This window comes from Xyrauchen texanus, chromosome 35 (genome assembly GCF_025860055.1).
Source record: "Xyrauchen texanus isolate HMW12.3.18 chromosome 35, RBS_HiC_50CHRs, whole genome shotgun sequence".
In the NCBI taxonomy this organism is placed as follows: Eukaryota; Metazoa; Chordata; class Actinopteri; order Cypriniformes; family Catostomidae; genus Xyrauchen; species Xyrauchen texanus.
The window spans coordinates 24,746,761-24,762,372 of NC_068310.1; the positions used below are offsets into that span (position 1 = coordinate 24,746,761).

Genomic DNA, 15,612 nt, shown 5'->3' on the forward strand with positions numbered 1-15,612 from the left:
ATCGATGGTTCCATGTAGACATGGTCTATAGACTTCATAAAGTAAATTTTTCTGTTACAGAGGATTTACATTCATCTTGTTAAAGCTCACTTACCAACCCATTTTTGTTTGTCTGTGTGTGTTAGTTTAGTTTTACTGTGTTGATTAGTTAAAATGTGCTAAAAATAAACTGATTGATTGATTGATTGGATTAAGAGAATAATAATGAAATAGATTTTTATAATTTTGACACTGTTGTATAATTTTAATGGTTGGATACAATTGAGAAGGTGAAACAGAAATTTGAGGTGTCTATCAAGCTCCTTTTTATTTAATGTTGGACAAAAGGATATCTAAGATATCTAATAGTTCACAAAATGGGGTTTGTGCCTCTAATGCAATGAAAAAAATCATATTCATCGAAAGCACCTGTGTGATGAAAGCAAATTAACGAAGAACCACATTGTGAGTGTGTTAACCGTAAGTGATGCTGAGCGTTTAGTGATTTTTATATACCGTAATTTCCGGACTATAAGCCGCAACTGGCACCAGTGTGACAGTTTTCAGCACTTGATGTAAGCGCCCTTACCACTTTTCTCTCCCGGACGGGCGCTTGACCACGCCCCCGCTGCCACACCGTGTTTCGTTAAAGCCTATTTATTTGTGTTACAAGCCGTGTTTCGTTAAAGCCTGTGTAAAGTTCATTTGTTTCAATGTACCGGTAGTAACCTGCGGCTTATAGACAGGTGCACTCAATAGTCCGGAAATTACGGTATCAGGGATTCTCAGAAAATAGAACACATGGCTGTGACTCACATGGGTGAAGAATACAGATGTCCTGGATCAGAAATTGAATGCTCTGGCAAATATGGGCGAGTACAATGACTGGGAAGTCTGGGGAGCAAAACAAAATGACAACAGTACAGAGATGTGAAACAGTCATTACATCCAAACATAAGCACAATTGGATACTATAGCTCTCATCCAAACTGTAGTGAGCTGCCTACCTAGACAGAATTTAAGGCATTCTTAATCGCAGTAAAAGCAACTCCATTCATACATGTTCTACATTAGCACACACATGCTTCTCTGCATAATTCCCAAAGTTCACAATCTTGTCTTTTTAAACCATGAATGATCAGAAACTCTTTATACTTACGGTGAGAACACATCCTGATTTCTGTGGAAGAAGAAAGGTATTTCACTCTCATAATAATAACTTGTAAAAAACGCTATATGCTACATGCAGTGTGCATGTCTGCGATTGTAGCGGTAGATGTGATTGTTCAAATACAATACATACATGTTGAGGAAAGATCTGCCCACTGAGTAGAGACCCTGAGCGGGCTCAGTCGGAGTTGGTATGCTGGAGGTGGAGGAGCCATGGTCTCCTCTGAACATAACAGAAAACATGTTCATTAAAACAGACAACAGAAATCATTTATGCGACGTACATTGTTAAAGCTATAAACATGACATTTATTCATTCTCTGACATCCTTACTTGATGTAGAAACGGTTCTCTTTATACACGCAGAGTGAGAGTTTCATATAAACTTATGACAGGATAAGAGGATTCAATGTCATGGTCAAGGTACTTCAAAGTGAAATAAAGGCTTTTTGTGCTCTAACAACAATCACTTGATGTACCAGCTTACACCAGTGGTTCTCAACTGGTATAAATAGGCTTACACTTTTAAAAGGAAGGAGAAAGTACTTGCTGTATCTTTTTTTTTTTTTTACATCAAAGGCTCTGTCCAATCAAACTATATGTAATTTGGGTACAAATTTGTTAAAGGTTAACCAGATTAGGTAGATGCCAAGATTCCAGTTCACCATCATCTTTTAAAAAATATATTTTGTGTTTATTGAGGGACATTTATTAGGAACATTTAAAGCTGAAGTGTGTAATTTCCACTCACTAGCACCACCAAACAGAATTGCAAAAATCAGAATCAGCTTTATTGCCAAGTATGCTTACACATACAAGGAATATGTCTTGGTGACAGGCGCTTCCAGTCTACAACAATACCAAAAACAGCAGCAAGACATAGGTAATTAAAAACAAAAAAAGAACACAATATAAATAATTATACATATACGTACATACACTCACCTTCATACATACCCACATACACACACGTAGTGCAAATCTAATACAATCTGTATATAAAGAACAAAAAACAGTATATTATGTACAGAGCAATGTAAGTAATGGCAGAAGTGGATATGTTGGATAATATAAATTTAAATTAAAATTAAACTGTGTATTGCACATCATTATTGCTCAATAGGGCAATTTAATGGTTTCATTTTCCCTGAGGGAAAAAACTGTTCCTGTGTCTGACGGTTCTGGTGTTCAGAGCTCTGAAGCGCCGGCCAGAAGGCAACAGTTCAAAAAGGTAGTGGGCTGGGTGATTGGTGTCCAGAGTGATTTTACCAGCCTTTTTCCTCGCTCTGGAAGTGTATAGTTCTTGAAGGGGTGGCAGGGGGCAACCAATAATCCTCTCAGCAGACCGAACTGTCCTTTGTAGTCTTCTGATGTCTGATTTCGTAGCTGCACCAAACCAGACAGTAATTGAAGTGCAGAGGACAGACTCGATGACTGCTGAGTAGAACTGTTTCAGCAGCAATGGTGGCAGGTTGAACTTCCTCAGCTGGCGAAGGAAGTACAACCTCTGCTGGGCCTTTTTCACAATGGAGTCGATGTGTATCTCCCACTTCAGGTCCTGTGAGATGGTAGTGCCCAGGAACCTGAATGACTCCACTGCTGCCACAGTGCTGTTTAGAATGGTGAGGGGGGACAATGATGGGGTGTTCCTCCTAAAGTCCACAATCATCTCCACTGTTTTGAGCGTGTTCAGCTCCAGGTTGTTTTGACTGCACCAGAAAGCCAGCCGTTTAACCTCCTTTCTATATGCGCATCATCATCTCGGATAAGGCCGATGACAGTGGTGTCGTCTGCAAACTTCAGGAGCTTGACAGAGGGGTCCTTGGAGGTGCAGTCATTGGTGTACAGGGAGAAGGGTAGTGGGGAGAGCACACATCCCTGGGGGGCACCAGTGCTGATGGTACAGGTGGTGGAAGTTAGTTTTCCCTGCCTCACAAGCTGCTGCCTGTCCGTCAGAAAGCTGGTAATCCACTGACAGGTACAGGTGGGAACAGGGAGTTGGTTTAACTTAGTCCGGAGTATATCTGGTATGATTGTGTTGAAAGCAGAGCTGGAGTCCACAAAAAGGATCCTTACGTATGTCCCCGATCTGTCCAGATGTTGCAGGACGTGATGCAAACCCATGTTGACTGCATCACCCACAGACCTGTTTGCTCGATAAGCAAATTGAAGGGGGTCCAGAAAGGGTCCAGTGATGTCCTTCAGGTGGGCCAACACCAGTCTCTCAAATGACTTCATGAACACAGATGTCAGGGCGACAGGTCTGTAGTCATTAATTCCTGTGATTTTGGGTTTCTTAGGGACGGGGATAATAACGGAGCGTTTGAAGCAGCATGGGACTTCACACTGCTCCAGTGATCTATTGAAGATCTGAGTGAAGATGGGGGCCAGTTGGTTAGCACAGGAACGAAGGCACGCTGGTGAGATGCCATCTGGACCTGGAGCCTTCCTTGACCTTTGCTTCCGAAAGACACGGCACACATCGTCCTCACAGATCTTGAGTGCAGGTAGTGTAGCAGGAGGGGGTAGGAGGGGGGTTGCAGGAGGTGTTAATGGTTGTGTGAAATGAAGGTCCGAGTGCATGTGGGGTGTGAAATTGGGCCTTTCAAATCTGCAATAAAACACATTCAGGTCATCAGCCAGTCGTTGGTCCGCCACAGGGTTGGGGGTAGGAGTCCTGTAATTAGTAAGTTGTTTCAGGCCACTCCACACTGATGCAGGGTCGTTAGCTGAAAACTTTTTTTTCAGCTTCTCAGAGTAGCTTCTTTTAGCCACTCTGATTTCCCTATTCAGTGTGTTCCTGGCCTGATTATACAAGACTCTATCCCCACCCCTGTAAGCCTCCTCTTTGGCATGACGAAGCTGTCTGAGTTTTCCTGTGAACCATGGTTTATCATTGTTGAATGATAAAAATGTCCTAGTAGGGATGCACATATCCTCACAGAAACTGATGTATGATGTAACAGTATCTGTGAGCTCGTCCAGGTCTGTAGCTGCAGCTTCAAAAACACTCCAATCAGTGCAGTCAAAGCAGGCTTGTAGTTCCAGCTCTGCTTCATTAGTCCATCTCCTTACAGTCCTTACAACTGGCTTTGTTGATTTTAATTTCTGCCTGTAGGACGGGAGAAGATGAACCAGACAGTGATCAGAGAGTCCCAAAGCTGCACGTGGGACAGAGCGATATGCATCCTTTAATGTTGTATAGCAGTGATCCAATATATTCCTGTCTCTGGTGGGGCATGTAATGTGCTGTCTGTATTTGGGCAGTTCGCGTGTGAGATTTGTTTTGTTAAAGTCCCCAAGAATAATAATACGGAGTCCAGGTATTGTTGTTCTGTGTCTGTGATTTGATCAACCAGCTGTTGCAGCGCTAAGTTCCCAGACGCGTTTGGAGGACAACTATCATGATGGTGCCGCAGATGGCTGCCTCGGTGTGGAGCGATCAAAGTCTTTTGTTGTTTTTGTTTGTTTTGTTTGTATGTCCTGTGTTTAGCAATCTTTTACCAGTCAGTTTTACCATGGACGAACTGCTGAACTATTCTGTTTTCTGAATATGCACCCATCTGTCATTGGTCTCTCCCCCAACTCACACTATTGGTTGAGTAACGTTGTTGGGGCGAGTCTAAGTGGGAGCAGAGCAATTTTAAAAGCGCCACAGAAAAACAGTGCTTACAGATTTTGAGAAAATTAACCTATGAATGGCTTACTAATATTTGTCTCTGCATATTAAGCTGGGATACGAGAAAGTATTTTAACACAGGAAACAGTTACATACTGGTACTTCAGTTTAAGGACTGCATTTCATTAGCGTAACATATCACACTTCTGCCACATCACTAATAATAAGGTTGCCGAAACACTAGTCCACACTTTTAAGACCACACGTCTTGACTACTGCAATGCCCTTTTAATTGGTTTACCAACCAATACAATCAACAGACAACAGTATATTCAAATTCTCACTCACACTTTATGGTATTCACACATTACCCACATTCTGTATACAGTAACCTACACTGGCTAACTGTTACATCCCGTATACAGAACAAAATCCACCTCCTGAACTATAAAGCCTTTAATGGCATCTGTAGTGCTTCCCTTTTGTGCTACAGTCACCAAACTTTGTAAACATGTGCTGACAGTCATAAGCTCCGCCCAACAGGCAGTAGGACATTTTGAATTGTTTGAAATGCATGTTCTGGAATTTGAAATACTCCTGCTTGGGATTTTATGTTACAGGCACCAAATGAGGGCAACATCATGCCAAGACAATGACAATGCTAAATTGTGAATGGATTTTTTTATATTTCAAATGGTTTTACCATGGCAATGCAATAAACTAATGTCAAAACATTACTTTGAAATATCCCTCATAGCGGTCATAGCGCTACCACCTGGCAGCAGGAAGTGTGGCTCTTACAACAGACTTTAAAATAGTCCTCTAATATTTAACCAAATTGCTTCAAATTTTTTAGGATAATGTCAAATGACAAATGCGTGTGTCCACCTTGCGTTGTTTTCCGAAAGCCACTGGGAGTGGACATGGACCCATGGTGCTTGGGCCATCACTGCTTGCAGCTATATTTATTGTTAAATGTCCTATTGTTCCTTTTTTCTCCTTTAAACATTTGAATTTGGGAATGTAAAGTGTCTTTGACCTCTGGAGAGGTGCTAAATAAATCAAACTTGATTTTACCATTTATTTATTTCTGTATGATAAATCATTTTGGTACTGTGATGGGTAAGGATGTAAAATCGGTGTCCTGGAGTAAAACCAATTGAGAACCACTGGTTTATTCAATAATTGAAATACATGTGATAAAAATTACACAAATAAATTGCACTTACGGGTTGACTACGGTTGTTAGTTTAAAGGGCAAGTATCCATCAGGATGTGGGGGAGTGGGAACTGTTTTAGGACAGGAGAGAACAGCATGTAAATGGCCATATAATTCTTGATCTGTTTCTCTTATATATCACATTAAATGTGTTAGATTATTTTAATGATCACTGACTTTACTAAAATTACAAAAAGAAGAACTAAATGAAGTAAAGCCTGATGTTTCCCTAATTCCAAAATTCAAATTTGGAGTATCAATGAACAAACACTGTCTTTGAGTTAACTTGCCTGTAAAGAATTGTTTAAATGCATCATTCTTTGGTTGGTCTGGATACACATAAGAGATGCAGTTAATATCCTTTATGCGGTCACCGAGGCCAGCGGAGTCCAGATCCTTCTTGGTGAAGGGCTGAATGTTCTGGATTTTCCTGCCTCCATCTGAGCAGAAACAGCAATGAAACAACATAAAGCAAAAGTATTCACTGCAATGTCTCAATTATCCCCAGGAGACAAATACATTTGAATCTAAGAGAGAAAATAAGAGCAAATCTAGTTAACATATAGAGATACTTGTTTTCTTCATTGCTGATCTGTATAAGGTAAATTCTTTACTCCGAAAGATTTATTCCACAGAAATCCACATAAATAAAAATGACTTAACATAATTTGCTCTATAATGTTGATAGGTGCACTCATTCATTTTAGTTTGTTGCACTGTTGGATATGGCGGTTGACTTGGTCTTTTACTAATCTATGTAGCATCATGCAAAAGCAATTGTTTCAGTAAGATTTAATCATTCTGTGAGCAAAAGGGTCCAATAATAAGGGGCTGTCGAGATGAGTAGTAATCAGTCATTTGATCTCAACATTATATACAATGTATTATAAAGCCTTGAAACTTACTCTCACTGGGACCTACATAGGCGATGGTGATGCCACCCATCTCTGAATCACTAAAGCGAAGAAGAAATGTGCCACTGGGTTTGTTTTGCAGGATGACATGGAGGTATTGCTTCCCAATGAAGCCAAAGATCAATCTGCAAAGGCAATGAGATTATTATCTGATCTATCACAATTATTTATTCTATCTCTGCATAAGACTCAAATTGTTACTTTAAGTTAAACATATGTTAAGGAGATATAAAGTAATAACTACTGTACCCTTCACTCCAATACTCTTTTAGGCATTTCTTTGTAAGATCCATCACCCCTTCAAACCACTGCCAGAAGGTGAAATTTCGACCAGGCAGAACTTCCTGTGTTAGTCAGAGATAATCTCACTCCATTTCACCAATACACACCCAATGCTTTTACAGACGTGAAATGTTGCATTCAAACCAGCTCTGAATGTCTGAAATATTTTTGTATGTGGTCATTTTTAACACGTGTATTAAAAGAATACTACGGCTCAATTATCAAGCTCAAATCAACAGCATCTGTGGCATGTTGTGGCACTTTTAGCTCGCATCACAGTTTGTAAAACTATAAGCTGTAAACTTTGTAAGTGCGCAGAAATGCACTTACAAAGGAAGTCAACAGGGCAATTGTTGTGCGCTCATATTGTAAAAGCATAACTGTCAATGCCAAAAGAAGAAAATAATTTGAAAAGAATGCACAGCAGCAAACCATTGCACGACTTCACTCTGCATGTAAAGATTTTACTGGTGTTCTGCCAGCTTATTCAATGTGTCCATGTGTCTGTTTACGTTTTGTTACTTTTTAAGAAATTGGAGAACATCTGTTGATTATTACATTTCATGTAAACAATGTTTTCTTGTGTATTGTGAAAAGCACTATATAAATAAAAACTTGTGAGTGTGTGAGTGTGTTTTAGCTGGAATATTCTTTTAATGCACAAATATATTCATTGCTCTGTAACATATGAGTGAATTCACATAAGTGGCACCTTGTTGAACTGAGCCCAGGACACAGGCATGTTGCTGAAGTCTTCAGTGGTGTCTGGTTGATCAAAGATCTTCTGGGCGAGAAAGTGAAGGTTATATCTGTCCAAGCCACGCTGCGTCTGCACCTCAGACATGAATTTACTGCTGAGAGCATCACACATCTGATTCCAGGGCACTCGATCCGGAACAACGAACGGTACCCTGTTCTGAGAACAGCACAGCACAAAGCATGAATTTTCGATTTTTTGACAAGACATCGTAGATGGTCATCGGGAGGAGCAAAAATTTGTATGCCATGCTGGTATGTCACTTACAGGCTCTGAGAAGGCACAGTCCCATATGATAGTTGCCATGGCATTGATTTCCTGACTGCCATGTACAATTACAACCACAGGAAGAGTGATTATCTAGGAGCAGAATAAAACGGAGTTACGTCACTTTCATACATTAAAAAAAGCAAATATAATAGCAAAATATACACACACACATTTTTTTAATTTTTTTTAATCTAAGTTCAAAGTTGATTAAAACAACAACAACAACAACAACAACAAAGATCCACTGCATTATGTTACAAGCTGAAATGTAATTTCTGTCACTTGTCACCACACGGTATTGATTAAACAGCATTTGTTTTAAATCACTCCCTTTCTTCCACCACTGGTCAATAAACTGATAGTCCCGCCCCAAACTCACAGCACTGATTGGTATGATGCTGGTCGGGATGATCAAACAAACTGAGCAATGTTTTGAAAGTGCCGTATAGACACAGACATCAGATTTAATTTAGATCAGCAAAAGTAAAGGGATAATCACCTGAATGCCAAAAGGCTTCTCACAGCCTGTGATGATCATTTCTGCGATGAACAGCAAAGCAAACTTTTCCTCTGTCACTGATTCAGAGCCCTTCCTGTCCGCTCGTTTGATCTTCCTTATGGACTGAAAAGGAGGAAAACATATGATAAGTAACCTTTAACTTTGTAATAAAACGAATCGGTTACCTAACGTAACCTCGGTTCTCTCTAGATGAGGGAACGAGTATTGCGTAAGCTAGCTTACGCTATGGGAAAGATTCATCTTTTCTGAGATATTGAAGCCAAAAAATTATCCTTAATTTTGTATCCATTGTCAACGCAGTGCAGCAGTTGCATACCTTGAGCGGGCTAGCTAGCGAGCTCATTGGTTGCTCTGCGGCAACTGCTGCAGCCTATAGACGAACTTGAGTGAACTCGCGTCCAATGAGAGGCGCCCGCGCCGTCACTGTATCAAAGCCCGCCAGAATGGGCGTGGCTAGAGTGCATATAAGCGTAAGTTTGTAGGCTGGAACCCTGGTTTTCATAGAATGAAGCGAAAGTCGCTCGTGGCGTGAGCACGGCAATACTCGTTCCCTCATCTAGAGAGAACCGAGGTTACGTTAGGTAACCGATTCGTTCTCTTACGAGAGGTTCTCTCGTATTGCGTAAGCTAGCTTACGCCATGGGAACCCATTGTCAACGCCGTGCGCGCCAAGCATCCACTGCATGAGCCCCGGGGGTGGGGAGCCCTTGTGAGTGGGGGAATAATATTTGGCCGGCAAGAGTGCGGGCCAGTGTGTGTGTGTAATACATAAGCACATAGTGGGAAGGGAAAGACAGAGCGGCGGTGCCGGTCTGTGTGGAATGTGTCCCGTCAGTGCAGCTCACCAGGGGAGCTGTAGCGTATTAAACCGCTAGTAGTTTTGCCTGCAGGGCGGGCACTTCCAGATTGTAAAATCTGACAAAGGTGGAGGGGAAGCCCAGCCCGCTGCCACACATATGTCGTGAATGGAAATCCCGCTGGACCATGCCCACGAGGAGGCCATGCCTCTAGTGGAGTGAGCCCTAATGCCTAACGGGCATGGTAGGTCTTTTGACGCCGTACGCGGCAGCAATAGCGTCCACTATCCATCTAGACAGTGTCTGTTTCGAGGCGGTGAAACCTTTGGTGCGCCCTCGAACGAAACGAAAAGCTGCTCAGAGCGTCTGAAAGAGGCGGAGCGCGCAGTATACATTCTCAGTGCTCTGACTGGGCAAAGGAGATTGGCGTCGCGTTAAGCTATCGGATGCTGGCAGCGCCGATAGGGAAATGATTTGTGCTCTGAAAGGAGTACCGATCACCTTGGGGACATAGCCGTGTCTAGGCTTTAAAATGACCTTGGAGTCACTTGGTCCAAACTCAAGACACGCAGCGCTGACAGACAGCGCGTGAAGGTCTCCCACACGTTTAACTGATGACAGGGCAGTTAGAAAAACGGTTTTGAGTGAAAGGTATTTCAAATCCATGGATTGAAGCGGTTCGAAAGGGGGGCTTTCATAGCTTCGAGAACTACAGAAAGATCCCAGATAGGAACCGATGGGGGGCGCGGGGGTTTCATCCTTCTAGCTCCCCTGAGGAAGCGGATGACCAGCTCGTTTTTTCCCAGTGACTGGCCGTGCAGGGGTTCAGCGAACGCTGCGACGGCCGCCACGTACACTTTGAGCGTGGATGGGGATCTGCCCTTATCCAGCAGCTCTTGTAAAAACACGAGCAGCGATGACACACCACATGTCCGTGGGTCCAGGTCTCTGTCAGTGCACCATTTTGAAAACACAGACCATTTGGACGCATAGAGTCTTCTCGTGGAAGGGGCTCTAGCATGTATGATAGTGTTTATTACTCCTTCTGGCAAAGCGACGGGTAGTCGTTGATCACCCACGCGTGCAGCGCCCAGCGCTCTGGGTGGGGATGCCAGATCGTGCCGCAAGCTTGAGAGAGGAGATCTGCTCTCACTGGAATGGGCCACGGGGCTGTCAGTGACAGCTGCGTAAGCTCTGGGAACCATGTCTGATTCTCCCAGCGCGGGGCTATGAGGAGCACCGAGTGACGCGTTTCCCTGATCCTCTGCTTTACCTGTGGCAATAGCGAGAAGGGAGGGAAGGCGTAAAGCGGGCGGTTGGGCCAGTCCTGGGCCAGTGTGTCCTCGCTTTTCGAGAAACATACTGGGCAGTGAGAGTTCTCTTCTGACGCAAAGAGGTCTATCTCTGCTCTGCCGAATATGCTCCATAACTTCTGGACTCTTTGAGCATGCAGGGACATTCCCCTGGGGAAATATTGTCTCTGGACAGTCTGTCTGGGCCGTCGTTCAGGTGGCCTGGCACGTGCGTCGCCCTCAGCGAGCGCAGGTGGCACTGGGACCAACTCAGTATGCGTTTTGTCAGATGGAAGAGGTTCCTGGATCTGACACCGCCCTGACGGTTTAGATAGGATACCACAGATCTGTTGTCCGAACGGACCAGGACGTGGTGACCCTGAATGACCGGGAGGAAGCGCACGAGCGCGTACTCGACCGCTATCATTTCCAGACAATTTATGTGAAGGAGCTTTTCCTGAACTGACCATAGGCCAAAAACCGGAGAGCCCTCGCAGACCGCGCCCCAACCCGTGTTGGATGCGTCTGTCGAGATGACTTTTCGGCGAGATACAGCTCCCATCGTCACTCTCCGCTGATACCATTCGGCCACTGCCCAGGGCTGCAGAGCTGAGATACAGGTCTGAGTCACTCTGATCGGCTGGCAGCCCGTGGCCCAAGCCCGGCGAGACGCGCGGGTGTTTAGCCAATGCTGAAGCGGGCGCATGCACAGTAAACCCAGCTGAAGTACTGCTGCGGCTGAGGCCATGTAACCTAGCATTCTCTGAAATTTTTTCAGAGGCGTGAGGCTGTTCATCTGAAAGGACGCGGCTAGTCGCTGAACACGGCGCGCTGTGTAGATAAGCGAGCCGTCATCGCCATGGAGTCTAGTTCTATTCCAAGGAAGGAAATTGCCTGACTGGGCTGTAGTGAGCTCTTGGTCCAATTGACTGCAAGACCCAAACTGTTCAGATGACTGAGGAGAACTGTCCTGTGAGACAGAAGCTCCGTATGTGACTGTGCCAAAATTAGCCAATCGTCCAAATAGTTCAGAATTCGCAAGCCCTGACTCCGCAGGGGTGCGAGCGCCGCATCCATGCACTTCGTGAAAGTACGGGTGCTAAAGACAGGCCGAACGGAAGGACGGTGTATTGATAAACCTGGCCGTCAAGGCTGAATCTCAAGAATGGCCTGTGATGGGGATTTATCTGAATCTGAAAGTAGGCATCTTTCAGATCGAGAGAAATAAACCAGTCCCCTGGCGCATCATGCGCGAGGAGTTTCCTGATTGTAAGCATTTTGAACGGTCTTTTTGCGAGCACCTTGTTCAAAACCCTGAGATCTAATATTGGTCTGAGGCCGCCATCTTTCTTGGGGACAAGAAAATAACGGCTGTAAAACCCCGACTTGCTCAGAGAAGGTGGCACTCTCTCTATGGCCCTTTTGCACAGAAGGTTTGCTATTTCTGAACGAAGCATGCAGGCTGCTTCCGTGTTCACAGTAGTTTCGAGCCGCGCTCTGAAGCGGGGAGGGCGGTGATCGAACTGTAGCAAATAGCCCTGTTTTATTGTGCTTAAGAAGAGTAGCCCCTCTCGGTGGCGCCGTCCACCGACGGTTCCTGGCCGAGAGAGGCGCGTTCCACGATTTAGAGAGCTCGGCGTGGAGTTCTGGCAGGAAGGAGCGGCCGGGCCATGGCGCCGCGTGGCGACGGCTCTGAAGAAAGCAGCCGTCGAGTCTGTTGGGAGCCTGCTCAGAGGGCGGTGACCACTCGAGCCCGAGGCGGTCGACGGCCTGTGTGAGGAGGCGTGTTAGTTCTTCTTCGACTCCGGCGCGGGTCCTGCTGGATTCCTGGGCCGAGGAGGAGGCTTAGGAGCCTGACCACTCCTCGCTGTCCGAAGCCATGATGGAACAGCAGCCCTTATCCTCCGCCTCGTCATCCGAGATGGCAGCAGTGCGGCCGCTCGGCGGCAACTGCGCGTCCCGGGGGGCGGGGAGGGTGAAAGCGAGGCTCGAGGGAGAGGCTCCGGCGAGGTAGTCGCTTCTAACACCGGTTCCGGCAGCCTTTGGGAGCGGCGCTTCTTTCTGCGCTGGCGAAGCGAAAGCGGCGGCGGCTTCGGTCTTGAGTGCTTCGAGTCGAGCCCGCAGGGTCGACATCGGAAGCTCCTCGCAGAGGTCGCATCCGCCTTCAGCGAGGGCGAGCTCTGCATGTTCCAGTCCCAGGCATAGAGCGCAGATGAGGTGGCGGTCTCCGGCGCTGAGAGGGGCGCGGCATGAGGTGCAGGTGGTGTGAGGCATCTTTAAAAAGACGCTCGTTGCTCTTTTTGTGAAGTTCGCTGAGGAACTAGCTTGCTCTAAAAAGGATACGTCGCCGGATGGCGTAGCTCGCAGGATGGCTGAAGGTGGCGAAGACGGCCGGCTTCTTCGAGCGCTGTCCAAGCTTGCTAGATGCCCCTCGAACGGCGACGCGGCTTCTGCACTTCAGAGATGCGAAGAGCTTCGCTGAATAGATGAAAATCAGGGTTCCAGCCTACGAACTTACGCTTATATGCAATCTAGCCACGCCCATTCTGGCGGGCTTTGATACAGTGACGGTGCGGGCGCCTCTCATTGGACGCGAGTTCACTCAAGTTCGTCTATAGGCTGCAGCAGTTGCCGCAGAGCAACCAATGAGCTCGCTAGCTAGCCCGCTCAAGGTATGCAGCTGCTGCACTGCATTGACAATGGATACAAAATTAAGGATAATTTTTTGGCTTCAATATCTCAGAAAAGATTAATCTTTCCCGTAGCGTAAGCTAGCTTAAGCAATACGAGAGAACCTCTCGTCAGAGAACTTTCTCTTCAAAACCATTTAACCTAATTATTACACAACAAAGTCCTCAGTATCAAGTATTCTAGAGGTCAGGTGAGACATTCTGTAGTCAAATATTTTGTATATAATGACTGCTAAACTCAAAATGACTGCTAATCAAAAATATTTGATCTGTGCTAGTTTAATGTATTTAGGAGCACTAACAGTCACTTCTCACATAATATAATCATTTAAACTCATATCAGTGTTTCTTGCCCAAGCATTTATTTATTTGGCAAGTAGCCGTGCAATTAGCAATATAATGATTTGTTAGTCTGTCATTATCACAAAATAAACCCAAACAGGTTTATCAGGATCCCATTTCCGAAACAAAGCAAAGGTGTCTTGTATCAACCTAGTGAGGTTTATTTAGGACTTTACATAATCCATTACATGACAAAATCCAGATGAAAATCAAGATAAAGCAAAAAGCAACACCCTCAAAGAAGTTTGGAACAAGACTTGGTGAATCCAACTTTTCACACAGTTACCTACCATGTTCCTAAAGGTTGCACATGTACTCTTGCTGGCAGTGTTGTGTTCTAAGATGGCTGTATTGTTGATAAGTTCTCCTACATTTTCACTAAGTGGAGAAACACAGACAGAGAGAATGATCATAAAACATTTACATATTTTATAGGTTTATTTTAGACCTGAAATGTGCTGTCAGTCAGTATGGTTAACAGCTCAACCGAATCCCTGATTCTGTTTGCTTATCTGGTTGTGCCTCCACTTCCTGTGAAGTGAACAATTTTTTGTTCTGAGGTCTTGGCTGATTTCTATAGGTTTTCCCATGATGCCAAACAAAGAGGCACTGAGTTTGAAGGCAAGCCTTAAAATACATCCACAAGAACACCTCCAATTCAGTACACCTCCTATCAGAAGCTAATTGGCTAAAGGCTTGACATAGTTTTCACCTCCACTTTTTTATATCTTAGGCGGGCATACACGGTGCAAGCTCTGACACTCGGGAGGTTGTGAGCCCCTGCACACGTTATGAGTCAGTTTATCTGAAAATCATACAGGTGCACGGCTTGGTAAATTCCAAAGCAATCGCATGGATTTTCGCGCTATTAATCATTATAAGACATAAAGCCAGATGAGGACATTGCTTTAATTCCTCATATCTTGTGATTTAGAAGTAAAATAGAAGGCTGACATAGGGGCTGCTTTGGCTGAAAACTCATCTGCCAATTAAAAAAGAAAAAGTATACTTATTACAAATGCTATCTGTCATTTGACAGCTTCATATTTCGAAGGGAGGCTGTGTGATTTCATGACTGTATACATAAATCATAACATCAGTGTGTTGTTGCCAGTTACTGCATAACAATAAAGTGCACAAAATGTACAAGATTAAAAAGTGCGAAAAATTTGAGCACTGTTTCTTTCTGTTATACTTGGATTTGATTTACATTTACATTTATGCATTTGGCAGACGCTTTTATCCTAAGCGACTTACAGTGTACTTATTACAGGGACAGTCCCCCCAGAGCAACCTGGAGTGAAGTGTCTTGCTCAAGGACACAATGGTGGTGGCTGTGGGGATCGAACCAACAACCTTCTGATTAACAGTTGCGTGCATTAGCCCGCAACGCCACCGCCACTACTAAACATGGCATTTAGTGCAGAATTACAGTTATTTTAGTGGAGTATAGGCTTCCTGTATTATTCATCTTTAAATGTAATCTGCATCCTTCACATCTGTGTCACTGCTTGCATGTTGATAGCAGACATTCTGAAGAAGATCCATGATGTGTCGTCCATGTAAAAGTGCTTTAAAGCCACATGTGGTAAAATCTTATTAGCGCAGTGGTTGATTGACAGGTAGAACTTTCAAATCTAGAAGTCCTTTCTTTCACTAGCTTGGAGTTAAAAAAAAAATCTTCAATCGCATATCCACTATCGTATGCATATACGTACAATTATAACAGATGCTATACCCCCTAAATGAAGCCCTGGAACT

At 44.4% G+C, this 15,612-nt stretch overlaps 1 protein-coding gene across 1 annotated transcript in view; it reads right to left on the minus strand.

The window, feature by feature from the left end:
* The window catches only part of stat6 (signal transducer and activator of transcription 6, interleukin-4 induced), a 53,542-nt gene that overhangs the window by 4,787 nt on the left and 33,143 nt on the right, over positions 1-15,612 (minus strand). Inside the window, exons 10-20 of the mRNA XM_052105303.1 lie at positions 14,142-14,229; positions 8,710-8,832; positions 8,208-8,300; positions 7,896-8,099; positions 7,151-7,245; positions 6,893-7,026; positions 6,278-6,427; positions 5,998-6,058; positions 1,283-1,372; positions 1,139-1,159; positions 796-873 (exon numbers count right to left, since the gene is read on the minus strand). Coding sequence (XP_051961263.1) covers positions 796-873; positions 1,139-1,159; positions 1,283-1,372; positions 5,998-6,058; positions 6,278-6,427; positions 6,893-7,026; positions 7,151-7,245; positions 7,896-8,099; positions 8,208-8,300; positions 8,710-8,832; positions 14,142-14,229 — 1,137 coding nt within the window. The remainder of the gene's footprint in view (positions 1-795; positions 874-1,138; positions 1,160-1,282; positions 1,373-5,997; positions 6,059-6,277; positions 6,428-6,892; positions 7,027-7,150; positions 7,246-7,895; positions 8,100-8,207; positions 8,301-8,709; positions 8,833-14,141; positions 14,230-15,612) is intronic.